Raw genomic sequence first — 18,268 nt, forward strand, 5'->3', positions numbered from 1 at the left:
GAAGTTGAGGTTCTACACCTGTGGCAACTGAGCCCTTGAAATGTGGCCACTCTGACTGGCGCTGAGTATTTAATTGTATATAATTTAAATTAAATTAAATTTGAATCTAGACAACCATATGATGTGTAGTAGAAAGTTACAGCTAGGACATGGCTATGAAAAATCAAAATGGCTTTTCTTCTCTCTTTCCTTCTCTCCCCAGCTCTCCCTCCCCCCTTTTTTCTGACTGCACTTTTTTATTTGGTCCAGAAATTAACATAATAATCACAAATTTTCTTAGTACTTCTAGCTTGCTTAATTAGTACAATGTATTTTGCACAATCACTATTTCAGCACCCTAGTTAAAGTAGTGTACGGCAAAACTCTTTTTAAGGAAAATGTCTTTGCTATCAACAACTTGTAAAACACATCATTGCAATTACTGTCTGGGGGAAAAAACCCTTTACATTGTTAAAGTACTACTAGACACGTTAGTGTAAATAAGATGAAAGGAACTTCAAAAGTGTCACAGTCGTTTCCATTCCTAAAAATAAGTTGGTGACGAGCCGTAGCTTGAAACAGGTGAGAGTAGGTGAGACTTTCAGTTATATGTCCGTTAATCTCTGTACAGATTTGAACAAAACAAGCAGCAAGCGATATCCTGGCTCCTTTGTTTTTCTGCTTGCCTTGCCCCACCTGATCCTTCCCCTCTCCCACCTCCATGACTACTGGATAGAACAAGAAGGCAAAGTCGACACTAAGGAAGGTGGCTCCCAGAGAGCCATGTGAGGGGCAATTACTAGAAGAGAAGCGAATTGCAGGTGAGGTGTGGGTAGCACTGGGGTGGAGACTTGCACTAGGTTCCTTTGGGAGTGACTCTTTCTCAGTTTGTTCTGATTTCCTCTGGGCTTTGACTCTCCATGGGTGGGGACATGGAAATGAGAACCAAGGTCATCCTTCCAGTCTTGTCCAGAAGTAGCTGCTCAATACATACTTCTTTTTTAAATAAATTATTTTATTGAAGTATAGTTGATCTACAATGTTGTGTTAATTTCTGCGGTACAGCACAGTGATTCAGTTATACATATATATATATATATATATATATTATTTTTTATATTCTTTTCCATTATGGTTTATGACAGGATATTGAATATATAGTTCCCTGTGCTATACAGTAGGACCTTGTTTTTTATCCATTCTGTACGTAATGGTTTGTATCTGCTAATCCCAAACTCCAGTTTATCTCTCCTCCATCCCCTTTCCTTTCGGTAACCATAAGTTTGTTTTCTAAGTCTGTGAGCCTGTTTCCGTTTTGTAAATAAGTTCATTTGTTTCATTCTTTTAGATTCCACATATAAGTGATATCATATGATATTTGTCTTTCTCTGTCTGACTTACTTCACTTAGTATGATAATCTCTAGGTCGATCCTTGTTGCTGCAAATGGCATTATTTCATTCTTTTTTATGGCTGAGTAATATTCCATTGTGTATATGTACCACATCTTCTTTATCCATTCATCTGTTGATGGACATTTAGGTTGCTTCCACGTCTTGGCTATTGTAAATAGTGCTGCTATGAACATAAGCGTGCGTGTATCTTTTCAAATTAGAGTTTTGATTCAGCAATCCCACTCCTGGGCTTATATCCAGTCAATAAGCATTTCTTGAATAAGTAAAGGATGTCAGAGCATGGAAACCACTGTTCCAACCTCAGGGAGTCATGGCCCAGCCCAGCTTATTCACCTCTCAGGAATTTTAGAGGAGTTAACCAGAGAATGCTTGGACTGTGTTACTAGGCTGGTATTTATTGGCAGCAACAAACACTGTAATGAAAAATACTGTAGAGCATTGAATATTTAAGCACACCGAAGGGAGCTTGGCCTTTGACATCTGGCTGTAGCAGATTGAACAGTTACAACATGGTTGGAAAACATAATCTAATTTATAGTGTGGCAGAATCAGTGATTACATACCCTTGACAGTGGCAAGCATCACTAAAATATATATTTTTCTCCTTTCTACCTTATAGACAGTATTGATAAACCAGGTACAACATTGCCTGCCTGGGCCATAGTTCTACTTGCAGTATCATTGTCATTGCTTTTGATCCTGATCATTGTTCTGATTATAATATTCTGCTGCTGTGTCTCCAGGAGAGAGAAAGAAGGTAACTTTTTTGTTGTTGTTCATACAGATTTATATATATTTTTGAACTTTTGGTACAAGCATTTGCAGTTCATTAGCTCATCAGCTCTTTCAAAAGATATATTGGCTTTTAGAGTCCTTGAAAGGAAATGCATGCCATTCATAGAGAGGGAAAGAACTTTCTCAAGGAAGGAAGACATTCCTCTGGGGCCTGAGTCAACCGCCCAAGGAAGACAGATCTTCACACTTTGAGAAGGTGAAGAGACAGTGCCTTTCTCATCAAAGACACTGACTATTTGAGTTTTGTGTTTACTGGCAAGGATATAAGGCTGTCCCAATCTGTCATTTAGATGCTATGTTTTTTCTAGAATAATACCCACCTATATGAACACATCAAAAGATTATTTTCTATTTTGTAGAATTCTGAGTCTCCTTTTGTAGGTGAATATTGGTGTAGTGGTAGAAAGAAAAACATGGTCTTCTGTTAACAAAAGTAGTACAAATAAAGTAAATAAAACTAGTTACACATGTCTTCTAAATGAAGTCTTTTGAGATACCCCAAGATATATGAAGGAGTGGCCTTGTTTCGGGGGCAGGCCAACATAGAGGTGAGCCTATTAATATTAGGGTGAGTTCATCAACATTGGGGTGGGCTTATTCTGGAGTTAGTTTGTGATTTCAGAAACCACAGGGACTTTGTCACATGGACAGCTCAGGACTTTCCAAGTGTTGAGTGTGTGTGTCCATCTTTGTCTTTCTTTCTCTCATAAAACCTCCACGTACTCCTACTGAATATTTAAATTAAATATTTAAATTTGAATATTAAATTAATTTTCTTAATTTTAGAGTTTTGATGTTTAGCTACATGTCAGTTTAATTGCACTTTTAATTTTATTAAGACTAACTGTCACTCGATGAGCGCTTTTTGCATGTCTGCCAGGCACCATGTTACCCAACTCTTTTACTCAGAATAGTTCTCTTAGTGAGATATTCCATGTGAAGTTCATGGTCCAGCCTTAACTAGGCTAATTGTCTAGCCTTAGCTCCTGAATGGGTTTGGTTTGTCCTTGGGGAATAAATTCTGTGGTATACCTTTATTCTTTAGGAAACAGAAGTGAAAAGTAGTAAATACCTGTTGACCCATATTTGATGGGAATTTGTTTTTACCTAGGAGTTACCCTGTGTGCCACAGATGCATTACTCAAAAAAAAAAAAAAAAAAAAAAGAAAACCACTGGATTTTAATGAAAACTATGAATAAATTAAATTTTAATTTAGAACTGACTAGGATTGTTCATTGCCTTCAGATTATTATTTCTGACATTAGCTATTGTGGCATATTTGGAGAACATTCTATTTATTTGGACTTCTGCATCTCTCAGGCTTTTGTCTGTCCCATGCCAGCCTAGTAAGAAGGTTTGTGGCCACACAGGATGTGCACCAGGGAGATTCTCTGATTCTTAGCTTCCTCGTTTACAAAATGGGGATAAGTCTTATCCTATAGATTGGTTATGAGAATTAAGTAAATTAACATAATAAAAGTTTGTATGATCATGATCTGTCCTAGATTTTATCCTTCATTTAACTTTGAAAAGTTGATTCACAATGGCCGCTACACTTCACCTTGACATAAATGTATAGGATCCAGCGAACACTTGGATTGTCCCATGATAATTATTTCCATGCTTACAAATATTAAATAGCAAGTGTTTTAAATAGTATTTTAAAACAAAGCTCTGCTTTGTTGGTGCCTGGAGAATTCTCAGTACTCTGCCTGGTTTGCTGGAGACTGACTGAGGATGGCTGAGGACCCCACTCAGCGTGGCCTGGAGGCTTTGGGGTCGAAGCTTCATGGGAACACTAGTGACATTCCTCTATTACCAGAGGGACACTAGATAATCTCTCCCCTTCAATTCAAATAAGATTGCTTCTGAGGTTCAATTTGAAGTGTGAATCAGCGGATGTTGTCAGAACTGCAAATAAGTGAGAACATTATCCAAAAAATAAGGAAAATGAATATTTTTTTGATCTTGATAAAGCTTGGGATGGCTAAAGTGCAAAGCACACTGGCTTTAGTGCCAGGTGGGTGGGGGCTGCTGTGTGTTACTCCCCATTGTGAAATGCTAGAGTCCCTCCAGTCCAAGAATCCATTGATGAAAAACATTAGCAATTTAATGAGAGCTTTTGGGGTGTGGACACAACTGTATGAATTGATAACATTGGTACATATTGATTGAAAATGTATTTCAGAACAAAAGAAACATAGTGCTGAAGCAATGAAATTCCTTATCTGTTAAAGACATGGTTATACTCTCGTAATAGTACCTAGTTTGTTAAAAATATGATGATGCTAACACCTACCTCTCGGGTTGTTGTGACGATTAGATGAAATAACACCTTGCATAGCACTGGCATGGTGCCTGAACAGGTAAGTACTGAATGACTGACAGCACAGACTGGGAACACAAAGCATCTCTTTATGGTGAACAGTAGAGTCTTTATAACCTCAGAAATTAGATTCAGTACTCACTAAGTACTTACTGGGCACCTACTATATTTCAGGTACCCAAGTATCACAAATACTTATATTTATGATAGTGAATAGCGAATTCTGCTTTCCTTAAGCTTGGAAGTCATTTGATAGTTCACTGTTGGGAAGCTTAATATCTATTGGATCACAAACACTCAGTAATGTGAGTATTTAAAATCAGGGGACCTAGAAAAATTGATGAGATTTTATTTTCAGAATAACTATCCTGATTTTGCTAATGTGATTTTCTTCTTTTTTTTTTTTTGGCAGAATCTAGCTATCAAAGTGAAATAAGGTAAGTTTGAGATCACATCAGTTTTCTGAAAATAAAAAACAAATGAAAACCAACCAACACAGACACACAGAGCTGTGGGATTTTAGGATTATGTTACTCAAAATTAGGTACTAAAAAGGGACAACTCTGAAAAACACATATGCCAATCACAAACTCATGGGGCAACATTAATTGCAGAATAAAATAGGTGGGTTCCTACTGCCTAAGTTTGACTTGCTCACTTAGGAAGGTGGAGTGGAATTTAGTTGGTGTCTGGCATTCGCAACTCTTTCCACAAGAGGACACTCTGTACTGTGACTGTTGGCCCTCCTGCTTTGAGTCAAGGCTAGAGATGTGAGGGCCATTTCAAGGATGTCAAAGAACCAGGCAGAGGTCCTGCTGGAATTTTTGGGGTGGTAGAGACAGTGAGACCAGCTGGGTGACTAAGGCAATGAAACCGAACAGGCAGACAGATTAGGAGTGTTCACAGCTCACTGTTCAGGGCGGAGGGACAGAGAAATTCCTGCCATCCTCACGGCTGTCCAGAAGTAACTGCAAGCACTTTTAAGGTAACTATGTCAAGCACTTACTAAAGCCAGTTTCAATGTCTGCAATATTTACATAATTATAAATACACTCAGGGGAAGGATTTTTAGACAGTGGTGATTCTGTTGGGAGTGTTAAAACCCCATCTACTTTTCAGTATTTTATTAGATAATTTTAATATGTGAAATGTTGTGATTTAAAATATCTTCTGGCTACGTGTGGTGAAGGACGATGTATGTAATCATCATGTAACAGATACCATCCATTTTCCCTCGACCCCAGTCACTCCCTGGTGATAACGTGGTTCGCTTTCTCTGAGGATGCCACAAAGCAGAAATCTGAAAATGCACCTCCTTTGGGGCCTGACTTGGGGCAAGAGGAGAGGAAGGAAAACTGACCTCTGTAATTATACTGGAATTTCTCTCAACTGCTATCACCAGCAGGGTGGCGGTCTGAATTCTTCTGTTCGTCATTATTGACTGTGTAATGTCAATTCTATTCTCTGGGATCTTAGGTGATTTCAAAACGTGGCACAGTGATCAACAGCTATTCAAGGCAGTGGGTAGAGAACAGCAATAACAATGGCAATAATAATCATGACACAAGTAGCGACAGTAAGAGCTAGCATGAGTGCCTAGCATGCGTGTCAGGCTATTTTACACTTGGTGGAGGTTATCTTCCTGAATTCTCCCAATGATTTTATGAGACTGTTTTTCCATTTGGGAGATGAAGAAGCTGAGGGGTATAGGGAGGTTAAGTAATGTGCTCAGTATCTCCTGTCCAGAGAGTGGAAGGGTCTGAATGTGAACCAGCTGACCTTGCTCAGGGCCTGAGCTCTTGTCCGTGTGCAGCTCTTACCCTTAGATCCAAGTGCATTGGGCCCAGGGAAGAAAAATGGGGCAGCTCACTGGGGCCCCTGTGTTGTACCTGTTTCCCCTCCCACTGGGTCAACAGTGCTAACTCTAGCTGCTCACAGATTTCTACTGCATTAAAAGAACACATATATATATATTTCGTATATATATTTTTCCTATAGGATCAATGCATACTTATTTTAGAAAAAAATTTTTAAGTAAAGATAGTTTATAAAAAATGGTTTTAAAATCACCCCTAATTCTATTGCCCAGAAGTAACTGTTACCTAAGTACGTATATATTTACACATATGTGTGTTCACCAAGATACACACACGTATATGTTCTGTGAAATTTGGATCATAATAAACATCATTTAATATCTTTCTCTCCTCACTTGACACTATTCTGAAGATTATTTCTGTTGACAAATACTTGCCTGCAATGTTTTTGTTTCATTTGCTTAATAAAGTTTTTTATTAAAATATAACTATAGAAAAGTACACAAATCGTGAGTACGTAGCTTGATTAATTTTCATAAAGCATGTGGACCTGGACTGCTGACGCAGAACTAGGACACCCCCAGGACCCCAGCCCCTACTCAGGCCTCCATGAAATCATCTGCTGCCTCTTCCTCAAAGGTCATGTCTTCTGACATCTATCCCCACATCCCCAGAAGTTAGAGTTGTATAAACTTGATATAAATGAAGTCATGTGATATGTCTGCCTTCTTGAACTTCAGGCTGTGAGATCAATCATATTATTGAATGTAGATGTCAGTGGTTTCTTACTATATAATACCAAGTAAGGGGTATATAAGCAGTTGATTTTTCCATTTTACACTTAAAGGGCATTTGGGACCGTGACGAACATTACTGCACTAAGCGATCTTGTGTGTGTCTTTTGGTGACATGTATACCAGTCCTCATTCCTGTTTTGTATTCTGTTGGGTATAATCTATTAGTGCAAGCTGGGTCATAGGACAGGTATGTGTTCAGCTTTAGATGACGTTACCATACAATTTTCAAAGTAGGTGTAGCAGTTTACACTTCTACCAGCAGTGTAGGAGAGTTCTCACCTGTAATAACTTTTACAGGTGGCATGGAATTCCACTTTAGAGATGCATTGTCATTTATTTTACTAGTTCCCTACCTATGGCTGGGCACCTGTGTTTGCACTTTTGCTAGTATAAATAGCTCATGAATGAACATTCTTTCAGATAAATCTTTGCACATACCCTTGCGTATTTCCCTTGCTTATTATAATCAATTCTTAGTGGTTAAGCATAAATATTTAAAAATCTTTGGGTATCCATTGCCAAACTTCTTTCCCCTGGGAAGCTGCACCAACTTCTGCTTTATTTCAGAGGCAGGCATACTTCTTCTATCAAGGACCAGATGGTGAAACTTTGGGGTTTTGGGGGCCACGTGCTCTCTGTTACAACTACTCAACTCTGCTGCTGTAACAGGAAAGCAGCCATAGACAATATGGAAGCAGACGGGTTCCAGTAAAACTTTATTTAAAAAAACAGACAGGGAGCTGGATTTGGCCTGTGGGTCATAGCTGGCCAGCCCTGCTTTATCTGGTCACTGGTGTCTGAGTGTTGAGTACCAACCACCAGGGGACTGGAGTCTATGGACCTATCATGATAAAGTTCCATTTCTCCCCATGAGAGGAGTGTGCGAGACACAGGGCATCCACACGGCCGTGCTGGTGGCTGTGAGGGTACATCCCGTTGCTAGCCACCCTCCAGAGGCCAGTGCCTGAGCGTCGGCCTTGTGGTGAGTGCATCGTGTGTGAATGCTCTGGGTGGAGTAGTGAGACACGAGCGTCCATTGCTGATTAACATTTGGCTTTTTCAAATGGTCTAATTCTAGGAAATCTGCAAATATGAAGACAAACAAAGACATTTCTGGGACAAAATTAAAAAGCGGGAATGAAAACTATGGCTACAGTTCAGATGAGCCATGGACCACAAGTCAGTGGCCAGGTGGGTGCAGCGGAAAGATCTGGAAGAGAAAGTGTCCGGAGAGAGGCTGACCCATCAAACACCGGCTTCTGAAGGCGGCTGCCTTAGTGGTTGGCGGTCATTATTTGGGGAGTAATTTTTAGAAGAAAGCGACATTCCAGAACTAGAAATATTCTAGGAGAAGATAACAGTCAAAACCCACCTATTTGTCTAAAGTTTAAAAGAAATCGAGGTGGAAATCTTAAGAATTTTTTAAAAATAATTTTTTTCTCAGTGTTTTCTCTCTTTTTAAAAAAATGCTTCTACCTTAAAGTGTGTGAAGAGGCATTTGAATACATCGAGGGTAACTGCCCCCAAACTTCAATTAAGTCTGAAATTCAGCAAGAAATCTTTTCCTCTTCAATCTGACAGTCATAAGGTGGGGGGGGGGGTGTCTCTGAAACCACTGTCCCTAGTGAGGGACAAGGGTAGTATCTGAACCAAGATCCTTTTGAAAGCAGTTGAGAGAAAGAGAGATGGTACAAATTACCCCTTAGCGGTTGGGGAGGGAGACTGGCCCTCACAAGTTGCCGGCAAAACAAATTCCAGAGATAGAGTTTTGGTTAATTGATTCTTACCGAGAGGCTAGAAAACTTTTGTTACTGAGATTGGGACCCTATTCTTGGCAACCCCATCATTTCCATCTTTCCGTGGCTGTCTCCTATGTACATTCCAAATTGTATGCTTCAGAGATTTAAAAGAATTCCACAAAGCATAGACAGTTTCCTTTGATAATCTGATCAAAGCCTCTTGCAGAATTTCCTGTGATAGAATATTTATTCATTAATATTTTATATGATTAATTAAGTAGCTTGACCAAAATCATGGCCCAAACTGAACCTCTCTGGCTCCTTTTTTCCCCCTGTGTTTATTTCCCTCGACGAGCCATTAAAGCAATGGATTCATCTTGTCTCTGGATGAGACTAACCTGTCAAGAAAGGAATCGATTTTGAGTCCTTTTGCTATGTTTTTAATTTCATTAGAAAGATAAAGTTCTAAAAATATGTAACCTCAAGTAAACTTAAAAAAAAAAACCGTGTGTGGTTACAGATTATTGATGCCAGGGGTACTACTTAAAAGCAAAGGTATTTCTTTATGGATTGGAATTGGTAGAATAGGTAGTGTGGTTTTGGTCACTTGTGACTCTAAAATTATTTTGCTGTTGCAGAGACTGCTTCTCTCCCTGCAAAGTCCTCTGAATCCAGTGTTCCAGAACAACGTGTCAGTAGGCAACCGTATCAGGTGATTCAGACATTCTTCTCCCTTTTGGACTTTTTTTTTGCTACTTAAAAACCCTTCCCCTATGGTAGGTGATTACATTACATTCATGATGGACAAATGTGGCCTTTGCTCACCTCCAAGTCAACGGGCCAGCATGGAGGAATGGGGCTGGGACACGTAGTATCTCTTTGTAGTGGGTTTTTTTGGGAAAGACCAGAAGTTCAGTTGGGGGCTGGTAATCTTGATGTGTCAGTTAGACGTCCACACAGAGGTATGGGGCGTGCCGATGGATGTGTGAGTCTGGGGCTCCAGGCAGAGGCATGATCGCAGGTGTTCCTGGTTGCTAGGCAACTTTCGATGGACACCTCCTTCCAAGGGACATTAAACATAAAGAAAACCATCCATTAGGAACCGTGAGGACACCGTACGTTCATTTTCCAACACTGAGTTAGCATTGGTTGTCACTCATGAATGAATTAGAGTTCATATGCAGAAAATATGATTCTTTATATCCAAAAATCATATTAAACAAATGTGCATATAACCAGGACCATTTTCTGGCCTGTGCATCTTCAAAGGAGAAGTACTGGGATGCGATTCTGCCATAATGTCCCCAGTGGGTGTTTTCCCCATTTAGCTTTTGGGAAAGCCAGACTCACAGATTGGGCTTCCGGCAGTTTGCTGGATCAGGTGGCCTTGGCTTTGTTCTGCCTTGGAGTTGCTACTGGCCTGAGGAGCTACTGCTGAGCGTGTGCCTTCGAAGCCCCATCTTTCCTTCCTGGCGTAGATGTTCACTTGAGTTTCCAGGCGGCTCCAGGCTGTAATATTTCTTTCTGCGGTCGGGATTCAGCTCCATACATACAGCTTGCCAGTGACGTGTGCCTCCCAGGCCTTTGGGGGGAAGGGGAGCTTTGATTGTTGCTCAGCCATGTATCGGGAGGAATGAAATGATGCTATTAGCGGCAACCAAGGTAGCCAGGCGGGAAGACGTATGAGGGGTCTTCACAAAAGCAGATGGGCCTACGTGACAAATTGTGAGCCCCTGGTACGAGTTCAAGCTACTTCCTCAGGCTGGGTGGCAGGAAAATAGAGACATAAAATTCTTCCCATCAAGGCTGCTCTCTTGGGCACGTATATCTCTTGACTGTAGAGATGCAACCGTTTCCCCTTCGAAGGGCTGGTGGCTTGACTAAGAGATGGTGGGCGAAAGGGAGTAATTGCTGGGCTGTGAAGGGTGTTTCCTGTCAAGACCCCCCGACTGGACCTGAGTGGGGAATGCAGTCTGATGAAGTGGCTCTCTCTTCCCCAGCGCCAAGCATGGTCACTCCAAGAAGACACTTAAGCCAATCTTTACTTCCGTGGCCTTTCTGTGGTTACCTTTTTCTGTTCTGTGTCTTTCCACCTGACAAGCCACAGTGCTCAGGTCTGCAGTGGAGGATGGGGCAGGTGGGGAGGAGATACAGAAGAGGGTCATGTCAGTTGATTCCCCTTGATATAAATGAGGAGAAAGGGGAAGTCTGGATGCATTTGGATACAGGAATGGAGGATGACGTTTGGAGCTCTGAATGGGTGCTCTTAAGCTTGAAGTGTTGTTTTGAAAATATACAGGGAGAGAAATTTAAGAAGTTTCTGCTACTTAGACATGTAACCGGTTAAATAATCTATTGGTGGAAAAAGCACAGTGGCCATTGAGCTGCTGGGCCCTGGGGGCTGGTAACACACATATCTGTGTTTCTTGAAGTGTTTGTAAGGCTACTAGGGAAGCAGGGCATCTTGGCCAGAGCACCAGGGTCCTTAAGAAACAAAGAGGATGAAAGGAAGATGAACTGTTTTTGCCTGAGCTAGAAACTGACAAAGAGTTTTTAAATAGCTGGATTTTTCTAAGCGAGGGAACTTGGACAAGCACATTTATGAAGAGGCCTATCTTTGGTCATTAAGCAAAGGGTGCCTTGCCGGTGTGGGCCCAGGCACTCTGTCCTGGATGCCCATTTGAAGAACCTGAACGTGAGATGTACTGTGAGCTATGCTTCCCGTGAGGCACTTAAAGGAGGAGGGAGCAGACAAATATCATATAATATCACTTCCGTGTGGAATCTAAAAAAATGATACAAAAGAACTTATTTACAAAACAGAAATAGACCCACAGACACAGAAAACAAAATTACGGTTCCCAAAGGGGAAAGGGGGAGGAGAGACAAATTAGGAGTTTTGGATTAACAGGTACACACTACTATATATAAAATAGATAAACAACAAGGTCCTACTGTATAGCACAGGGAACTCTACTCAATGATTTGTAATAACCTATGAGGGAAAAGAATCTGAATATATATACATTGGGGCTGGCCAAAAAGTTCATTTGGGTTTTCTGCAACATCTTATGGAAGAGCCCGAACGAACTTTTGGGCCAACCCAATATATGTAACTGGATCGCTTTGCTATACACCTGAAACTAACATGACATTGTAAATCAACTGTACTTCAATTAAAAAAAAAAGGAGGGAGGGAACAAGATGGTCAGTAGAGGAAAGGGCTGGGCCTTCAGTAGGTCTCTTCTGTGTCCTTATTCCAAAGAGGACATAGTCCTGCATGTCATCATCTGGCCACTGAAGAGCCACCAGGTGGTCAAGCCATAGCTTGTAGAAGCAGGTCCAGGCGACCCTTAGCCAGAGGTTCCTTTAGAACTTGCCAAGGCCGGGCCTGCAGCCCAGCCTGGTCTGTGTGGCCACGCCCCCTGCTGTGCAGGCTCATGCGGACTTTCCTCGGAACCCCTTAGGCCACAGAGCAAGGACAGTGCAATTTGTGCTTTCTTTCCTCATAAACTTTCTCCATGTGCAATGAGCTTTGCTCCCTGGAGGGCCCAGGACAGGAGAGCTCTTCAGAGCCCCGTCCTTTGTCCTTTCATCCTGCCTTCCTCTCCACTTGTCTCCGTGTGACTCATTTTGTCCACTTTGCCGTCCTTGCTGTTGTGGGGTGTGGCCACCCACGTGGGCCTCAGGGGCCCAGAGCAGGTGCCCAGCGAGACTCCTGCCTGAGAATCTGGCTTGTTAGAGCTCAGGGTGGTTGACTACAGATGACACAGTTTTGCAGAAAATCTGCGCTAGGCTCAGGTCCCGAAAAACCTGTCAGTTAAACCGAGAGAACTCAAGCTGTGAGTCAGCCTGCAGCAAAAGCGCAGCCCAGGCTCCATCACTGTGGAGCTGGTTGGGTCAGATGCAAGTCCTGTGGGCGGAGACAGGGTGTGCATGACAGCAGCTAAGGCTCCTGCTCTGGGTCAACAGGTCTCACTCAGAGCAGCGCCATCTTGGCTTTGGCAAGTACAACAACTCACAAGTCCGCGTGTGCGTGTTCTCTCCACGCTGTCTCCTCTTCTGCTCGGCTGGTGTCTTATTTGCCCTCTGCATCGCAGGAGGTCATACGTAGTGGACGGCCATTGGCTACACACAGTCTGGCACAGCATTCATTCTGGGCATTCCTTACACAGTAATTCCTTCCAGTGGAGAAGGTTCTCAAAGCCCAGCATTGTGCTGTCACCAACAGGGCGACACCAGGAGCCCGTGTGCCTACGGACTGATCACCACAGTGAAATCATGACAAAAAATATTATTTGACAAACATAGACGAGGATGCAACATTTTGTTTTGAATCCCTGAAGAAAGATACATGATTCCAGGTCAAACGGCCATTTGGCTCCTTTGGAATCTTGGTCACTTTGGGTTTTCTTCAAGGCTCTCTCGTTCAAACATGATCCAAGAAAGGGGAAACCCGAAGGGCCTGGGGTGCTTAGGGGACTCACGCTGTGGCCTTTGGGATGTCCAAGCTCTTGGCCCCCACCTGCAGACTTCCTGTCTCAGTAGAACTGGGGAGGCAGCCTGGGCATCTCTGCCTTTTAGAGCCAGCTGAGGGGGCTCTGACACGTGGCTAGATTGAAGTGTTATTGGCTGCCTTATAGTAAGATGGCAGTGGGGCTTGCAGGAGGGAAGAGTGCGGCTTTGCCAAAGATGGACTTGCCTACTTTGTCATTTCACCCCATCCAGTACTTATGATTTGCTCAGAGTCCCAAGGCATTCATGGTAACCACACTGGGCAGAGGCTGTACTGGACCCCTCCCCGGGGTTGATGGTGCCTGTACTCTTGCTGACATCATGTGGACTCCCTTACAAGGAGAGAAGGCCCTGGAGTCTGTGGCCGTGTCTGCTCAGAGCTGCGCACAGTTGCTGAGGAGAGGGCGGTTTTCGGGGTCACTCCCACCCAGAGTTCCACCACCTGTGTCTACATCTGCAGGCTGCAGAGAGCCTGTACACGCTGTGTCTTCATCATGCATTGCCAAGTACGATTTAAATTACATCCTATGCTCAACAGTTACTAGAACAGGAGCCTGGATTCTTAATGCTTTAGGAAGGGGTGAAACCCCGTCGCCACGACACCAGCCCCCCACGACTCTCGCTCCTCCGACATCCTTCCCGTTAAGGTCTGGAACGCCAGAGGCCCACTCTGCTGTGGGGAAGGGCAGCATGGATGTCGTGGCGAACCTCTTTTCTCAGATCTCCAGTTGTCTCCCGACGCTTTCAGTGCTGACCGTCCTTGAAAACGTCAGAAGTGGTGAGGGCTCAGCTCAGGGACAGTGTCATCAGGGACAGTGTCATCGGGGACAGGCTGTGGGCTGGAGGTTGGCTCCATAGAAGGCCAGCCACTGTGGTCAGAGGCCACAGGGGGCCATGGCTGATGTAGGCCAGGTCCATTGGGAGTTGCTGGCTTGTAAACCGTGGGAAGACGCCCCCGCTAGCCGCCTGGAGCACCTCCCATGCTCATCCCTACCTCTCAGCCCGCTGCCTTGCCAGGGTGCCCCGTGAACTTGGGGCTCTTTACCAGAGGCTGAGATGGAGAATCCTCATTCCTATAACCAATGGGCAGAAATGCGGGAAGTGTTTCCTGTATCCTGGGTACCAAAGAATGCTCACTGAGCGTGGAGGTGCAGCCAGCACCTGGAGACACACTTATCTGGGTACCTGCTCATCGAGCCGTGGTCCTCAGTACAGAGAAGCCCTTTGGGGGCGGGGGGAGGGCTTGTTAAAGTGCACACTCCTGAGTCTGTTCCAGAATTTCTGGATCAGAATCTCTGGAAGATACGACCGAAGAAAGGGCATTTTTACCTTGTTCCCCAGGCAATCTGCTTTAAGGAAATTGTTTTGTGGCTCAGCGTGAAGACAGACACGTATTGCATTGTTTCTAAGGGAAAGTCATTCTGAGTTTTGGGGGTTTGCTTACATCTGTGCATTTGGAATGATCCGTGTTCACAACCCCACTGCATGGCGCTTGCCACAGAGCATGGAGGATCTGAGATGCTTGTGGTGGGGCTGTGATGAAGATCAAATGGAAGCGTCTCAGCACCAGAATATTCCATAACCACATGGCACCATAGCTGAGGAACACTTTTTAAATCTCCCATGTTTTAGGTGGGTCTAAGGCACATCGCATTCAATATATATGAAGGATAGAAAGAGGATTTGGGGCTGTAGAGACCCCAGAGCATGCACTAAATTTTAAGAAGGTTCAGAAGGTAAAAAAAGAGACTGATTTTACAAACTGACATAAACCAAAACATGCCGCTTTTCTACACTGATTATTTCTATCCTGGCTGCATCTCCAGTTAGGATATATAACACCGACATTATTTTCCAGACAAGAATTTCTGTTGGTGAAGTACAGATAACGCAGATGTAACTGCCCACGAAACACACTGGCACAAAACTGATAAATAAAATCAGAAATTCTTTCTGAAAATTACAGTTAATGGGAAAGGGAAGCACCTTTTATTTTGATAGGAAGTCATAGGGTTTGCAAATATTTTGCATCATGATGAATATTTCAATCAAACGATCCACCTTTTCCTCTCCTTGACTCGCTGTCAGTCCATTTTTCTGGTTATTTCAGGCAATTCTGTGTCTTTCCTCCTGACTCTTTCAGTTTTGGGGGGTGAGGTTATGAATAACTTGAAACCTGGATGATGTCTCCCCTGCTAATCTTTTCCCCACTGAGGTCAACAGAAATAAACTCTTGATAAACTTAGAAAACAACAATGGTTGGTGCAACCATGTCATGGGGACAAAAGGCAAACGACAGCAAAACTCCCAGGCATCATCACAGCAGAAGCACTGCCTTTATGGTGCAATGTAGCCCCATCAGACCTGTGGGGCTGCATCCTTGTGTGATGGGGAGTCAATGAATTAAAACCACGAGTCAGCGTGATTCCACTCCCCAGACTTGCTGACGTTCCATTGTGATGTAAATTATTTATGGTGCCCAGTTACATTATTTAAGATGTTAAATGCAGCTCGGGTGCCCTGGAGTCTGAGTCAGCATTCTCAGGGTGGCAGGAAAATACGCTGCATGTATTATATTTTATTTTAATTATTTATTTATTTTTTATGTAAAGGACTGATGACTTTTAATTAATTAATTAATTTCGTTTTGGCTGCATTGGGTCTTTGTTGCTGCACACAGGCTTTCTCTAGTTGAGGTGAGCAGGGGCTACTCTTTGTTGTGGTGTGTGGGCTTCTCACTGCGGTGGCTTCTCTTGTTGTGGAGCACGGGCTCTAGGTGCACGGGATTCAATAGTTGTGGCACACGGGCTTAGTTGCTCCGGGGCATGTGGGATCTTCCCGGACCAGGGCTCGAACCTGTGTCCCCTTGCACTGGCAGGCAGATTCTTAACCACTGTGCCACCAGGGAAGTCCACTGCATGTATTTTAATAGGGCAACACTCTTCCACAGGGATTGGCCCCTCAGAGGAGTGAGTGGTCTGCTTGGTAGTACATTTCAGAATGTAAGAGCCAGGAACACTGTCCGAGGAGACAGGTGGATGATTGACACGGAGTCAGTTCTTCAGTTTTGCTCCTTTCCTTTAGAAAGAAAGTGTGCTATTTAAAGAAGGTTAAAAATATTTTACATTTTCACACAATGGTGAGAATTTCCATAGGAATATTGAAAAACAAAACAGTGAATCTTTACTGTAATTTGCCTTCATACAAACACTGGATTCTTTGAATTGGATCGCTCTTCAGGCCCTGTACTTGGGAAACATCTGCAGTGTGTGTTATTGAAAATCATAGAGGAAGGACCTGTGTTAACGTTTGTGCTCCTCTCTGCACCCTCGTTTTATCTTAGCTGACGAGTTGAGCTTCCTTCTCAAGTGTGCCGTTATGATGATCTCAACCAACTCAATCTACCCTTTTCTCTCTGTCTCCAGGGATCTGACCAGCACCAGCTGGGCCCAGCAAGTCGCCCACAGGTTTCCTTTAACGTGGCCAGTCCTAAGAAGGTCAGGAATGTGACTTTGGTATAGTACAGCATCCCTTTGGCTCCACACGGCACTTGGCTGATGACCTACATCACGACGATATCGTCAGTGCTCATGATGATGTCATCCCTGCTCATGATGATGTCATCATTGCTCACAATGGTGTTGCCATTGCTCTCCATCATCCTATGGCTGGGCTCCAGCTTTGCCAACATGACCTAGAAGAAGCGATGCTGGCATCATCGGAATGGATATTTTATAGGGACGGAAGGAATCCATTTTCCCAGCTTCTAAAGTGGAATTTGACTTTTAAAATGTTTTGAGATTTCAGTGAATTCCATAGTTACTAAGTAAAAGCTGCAAATTCATCATGATCGTGCTTCTCATCACTCAACACTCCTGCTTGCTGACCCAACAAATGGTAGATAAGTCTACATCCCACCATGACATTTAAGAAGTTTTTATTATCTGAAATCCTATGAAGTGATATTTATGTATGTTTACTATGTGGGTATTATTGCATATTATCTGTGAAAAAAAGAGGATAAAAATTAGGATCAATCAGACATCGAAAATTGCCCAGAATGGGGAGCTCCCTGGTGGTCCAGTGGTTAGGACTTGGCGCTTTCACTGCCATAGCCCGGGTTCGATCCCTGGTCGGGGAACTAAGATCCTGCAAGCCGCATGGCGTGGCAAAAAATAAAAATTGCCCAGAAAATCAGGACTTATAGGTTATAAGTAATTTTAAATTCTAAAGCTAATGTGCACCTTGAGAAATATCTCATTATTGAATATTGACATGAAGACATTCATTTTTATCTGCTCCCTCATCAGTCTTGTTCTCTTGTCCTCGGATGAGTTAGATGTGGATTATGTTTTGTGGGGGACATACTCCAGCCATGAAAAAACTGGAAATGGGCAATATGTTCTTTCATAAATAAAAGGGAAAACACCAAAAAACTTGTATTGCTTTTCTTAACTCTTTACTATTCAGGGGGTAGTTTAAAGAATCATAGAGCTTAGGAACCAAGAATTTTCCAAGAAACAAAACAGAGACCTCTATAAAATTTTCTTTCTTTTTTCATGTAGAGATTTTCAGTGTATTTCACTGTCCACCCCATCACTTCATATTTAACGTAGAGGCTAGTATTTGGCTGTGCTCTGCACTGGTTGGAACAGATTGCTATGATGGTCAGTAATTAGCAACTGCTCTGGGCCCCCAGGCCCAACCACGCTATTGCTGAAGTGGAATTCGAATTTTTTTTTAAACATTTTTATTGGAGTATAATTGCTTTACAATGGTGTGTTAGTTTCTGCTTTGTAACAAAGTGAATCAGTTATACATATACATATATCCTCATATTTCCTCCCTCTTGCGTCTCCCTCCCTCCCACCCTCCCTATCCCACC

General features: G+C 42.9%; 1 protein-coding gene across 3 annotated transcripts in view; it reads left to right on the forward strand.

Annotated features, from left to right (window-relative positions):
• The window catches only part of IGSF5 (immunoglobulin superfamily member 5), a 43,163-nt gene extending 25,388 nt beyond the window's left edge, over positions 1 to 17,775 (forward strand). For all 3 annotated transcript variants that reach the window (XM_082654258.1, XM_082654257.1, XM_082654259.1), the window contains 5 exons: positions 2,013 to 2,150; positions 4,928 to 4,952; positions 8,208 to 8,320; positions 9,507 to 9,580; positions 16,809 to 17,775. In XM_082654258.1, the coding sequence (XP_082510384.1) occupies positions 2,013 to 2,150; positions 4,928 to 4,952; positions 8,208 to 8,320; positions 9,507 to 9,580; positions 16,809 to 16,904 (446 nt within the window). In that variant the 3' untranslated portion in view covers positions 16,905 to 17,775. The remainder of the gene's footprint in view (positions 1 to 2,012; positions 2,151 to 4,927; positions 4,953 to 8,207; positions 8,321 to 9,506; positions 9,581 to 16,808) is intronic.
• The last annotated feature ends 493 nt before the right edge of the window (positions 17,776 to 18,268 follow it).

Source organism: Grampus griseus (genome assembly GCF_964374135.1).
Source record: "Grampus griseus genome assembly, chromosome: 5".
Taxonomy (NCBI): Eukaryota; Metazoa; Chordata; class Mammalia; order Artiodactyla; family Delphinidae; genus Grampus; species Grampus griseus.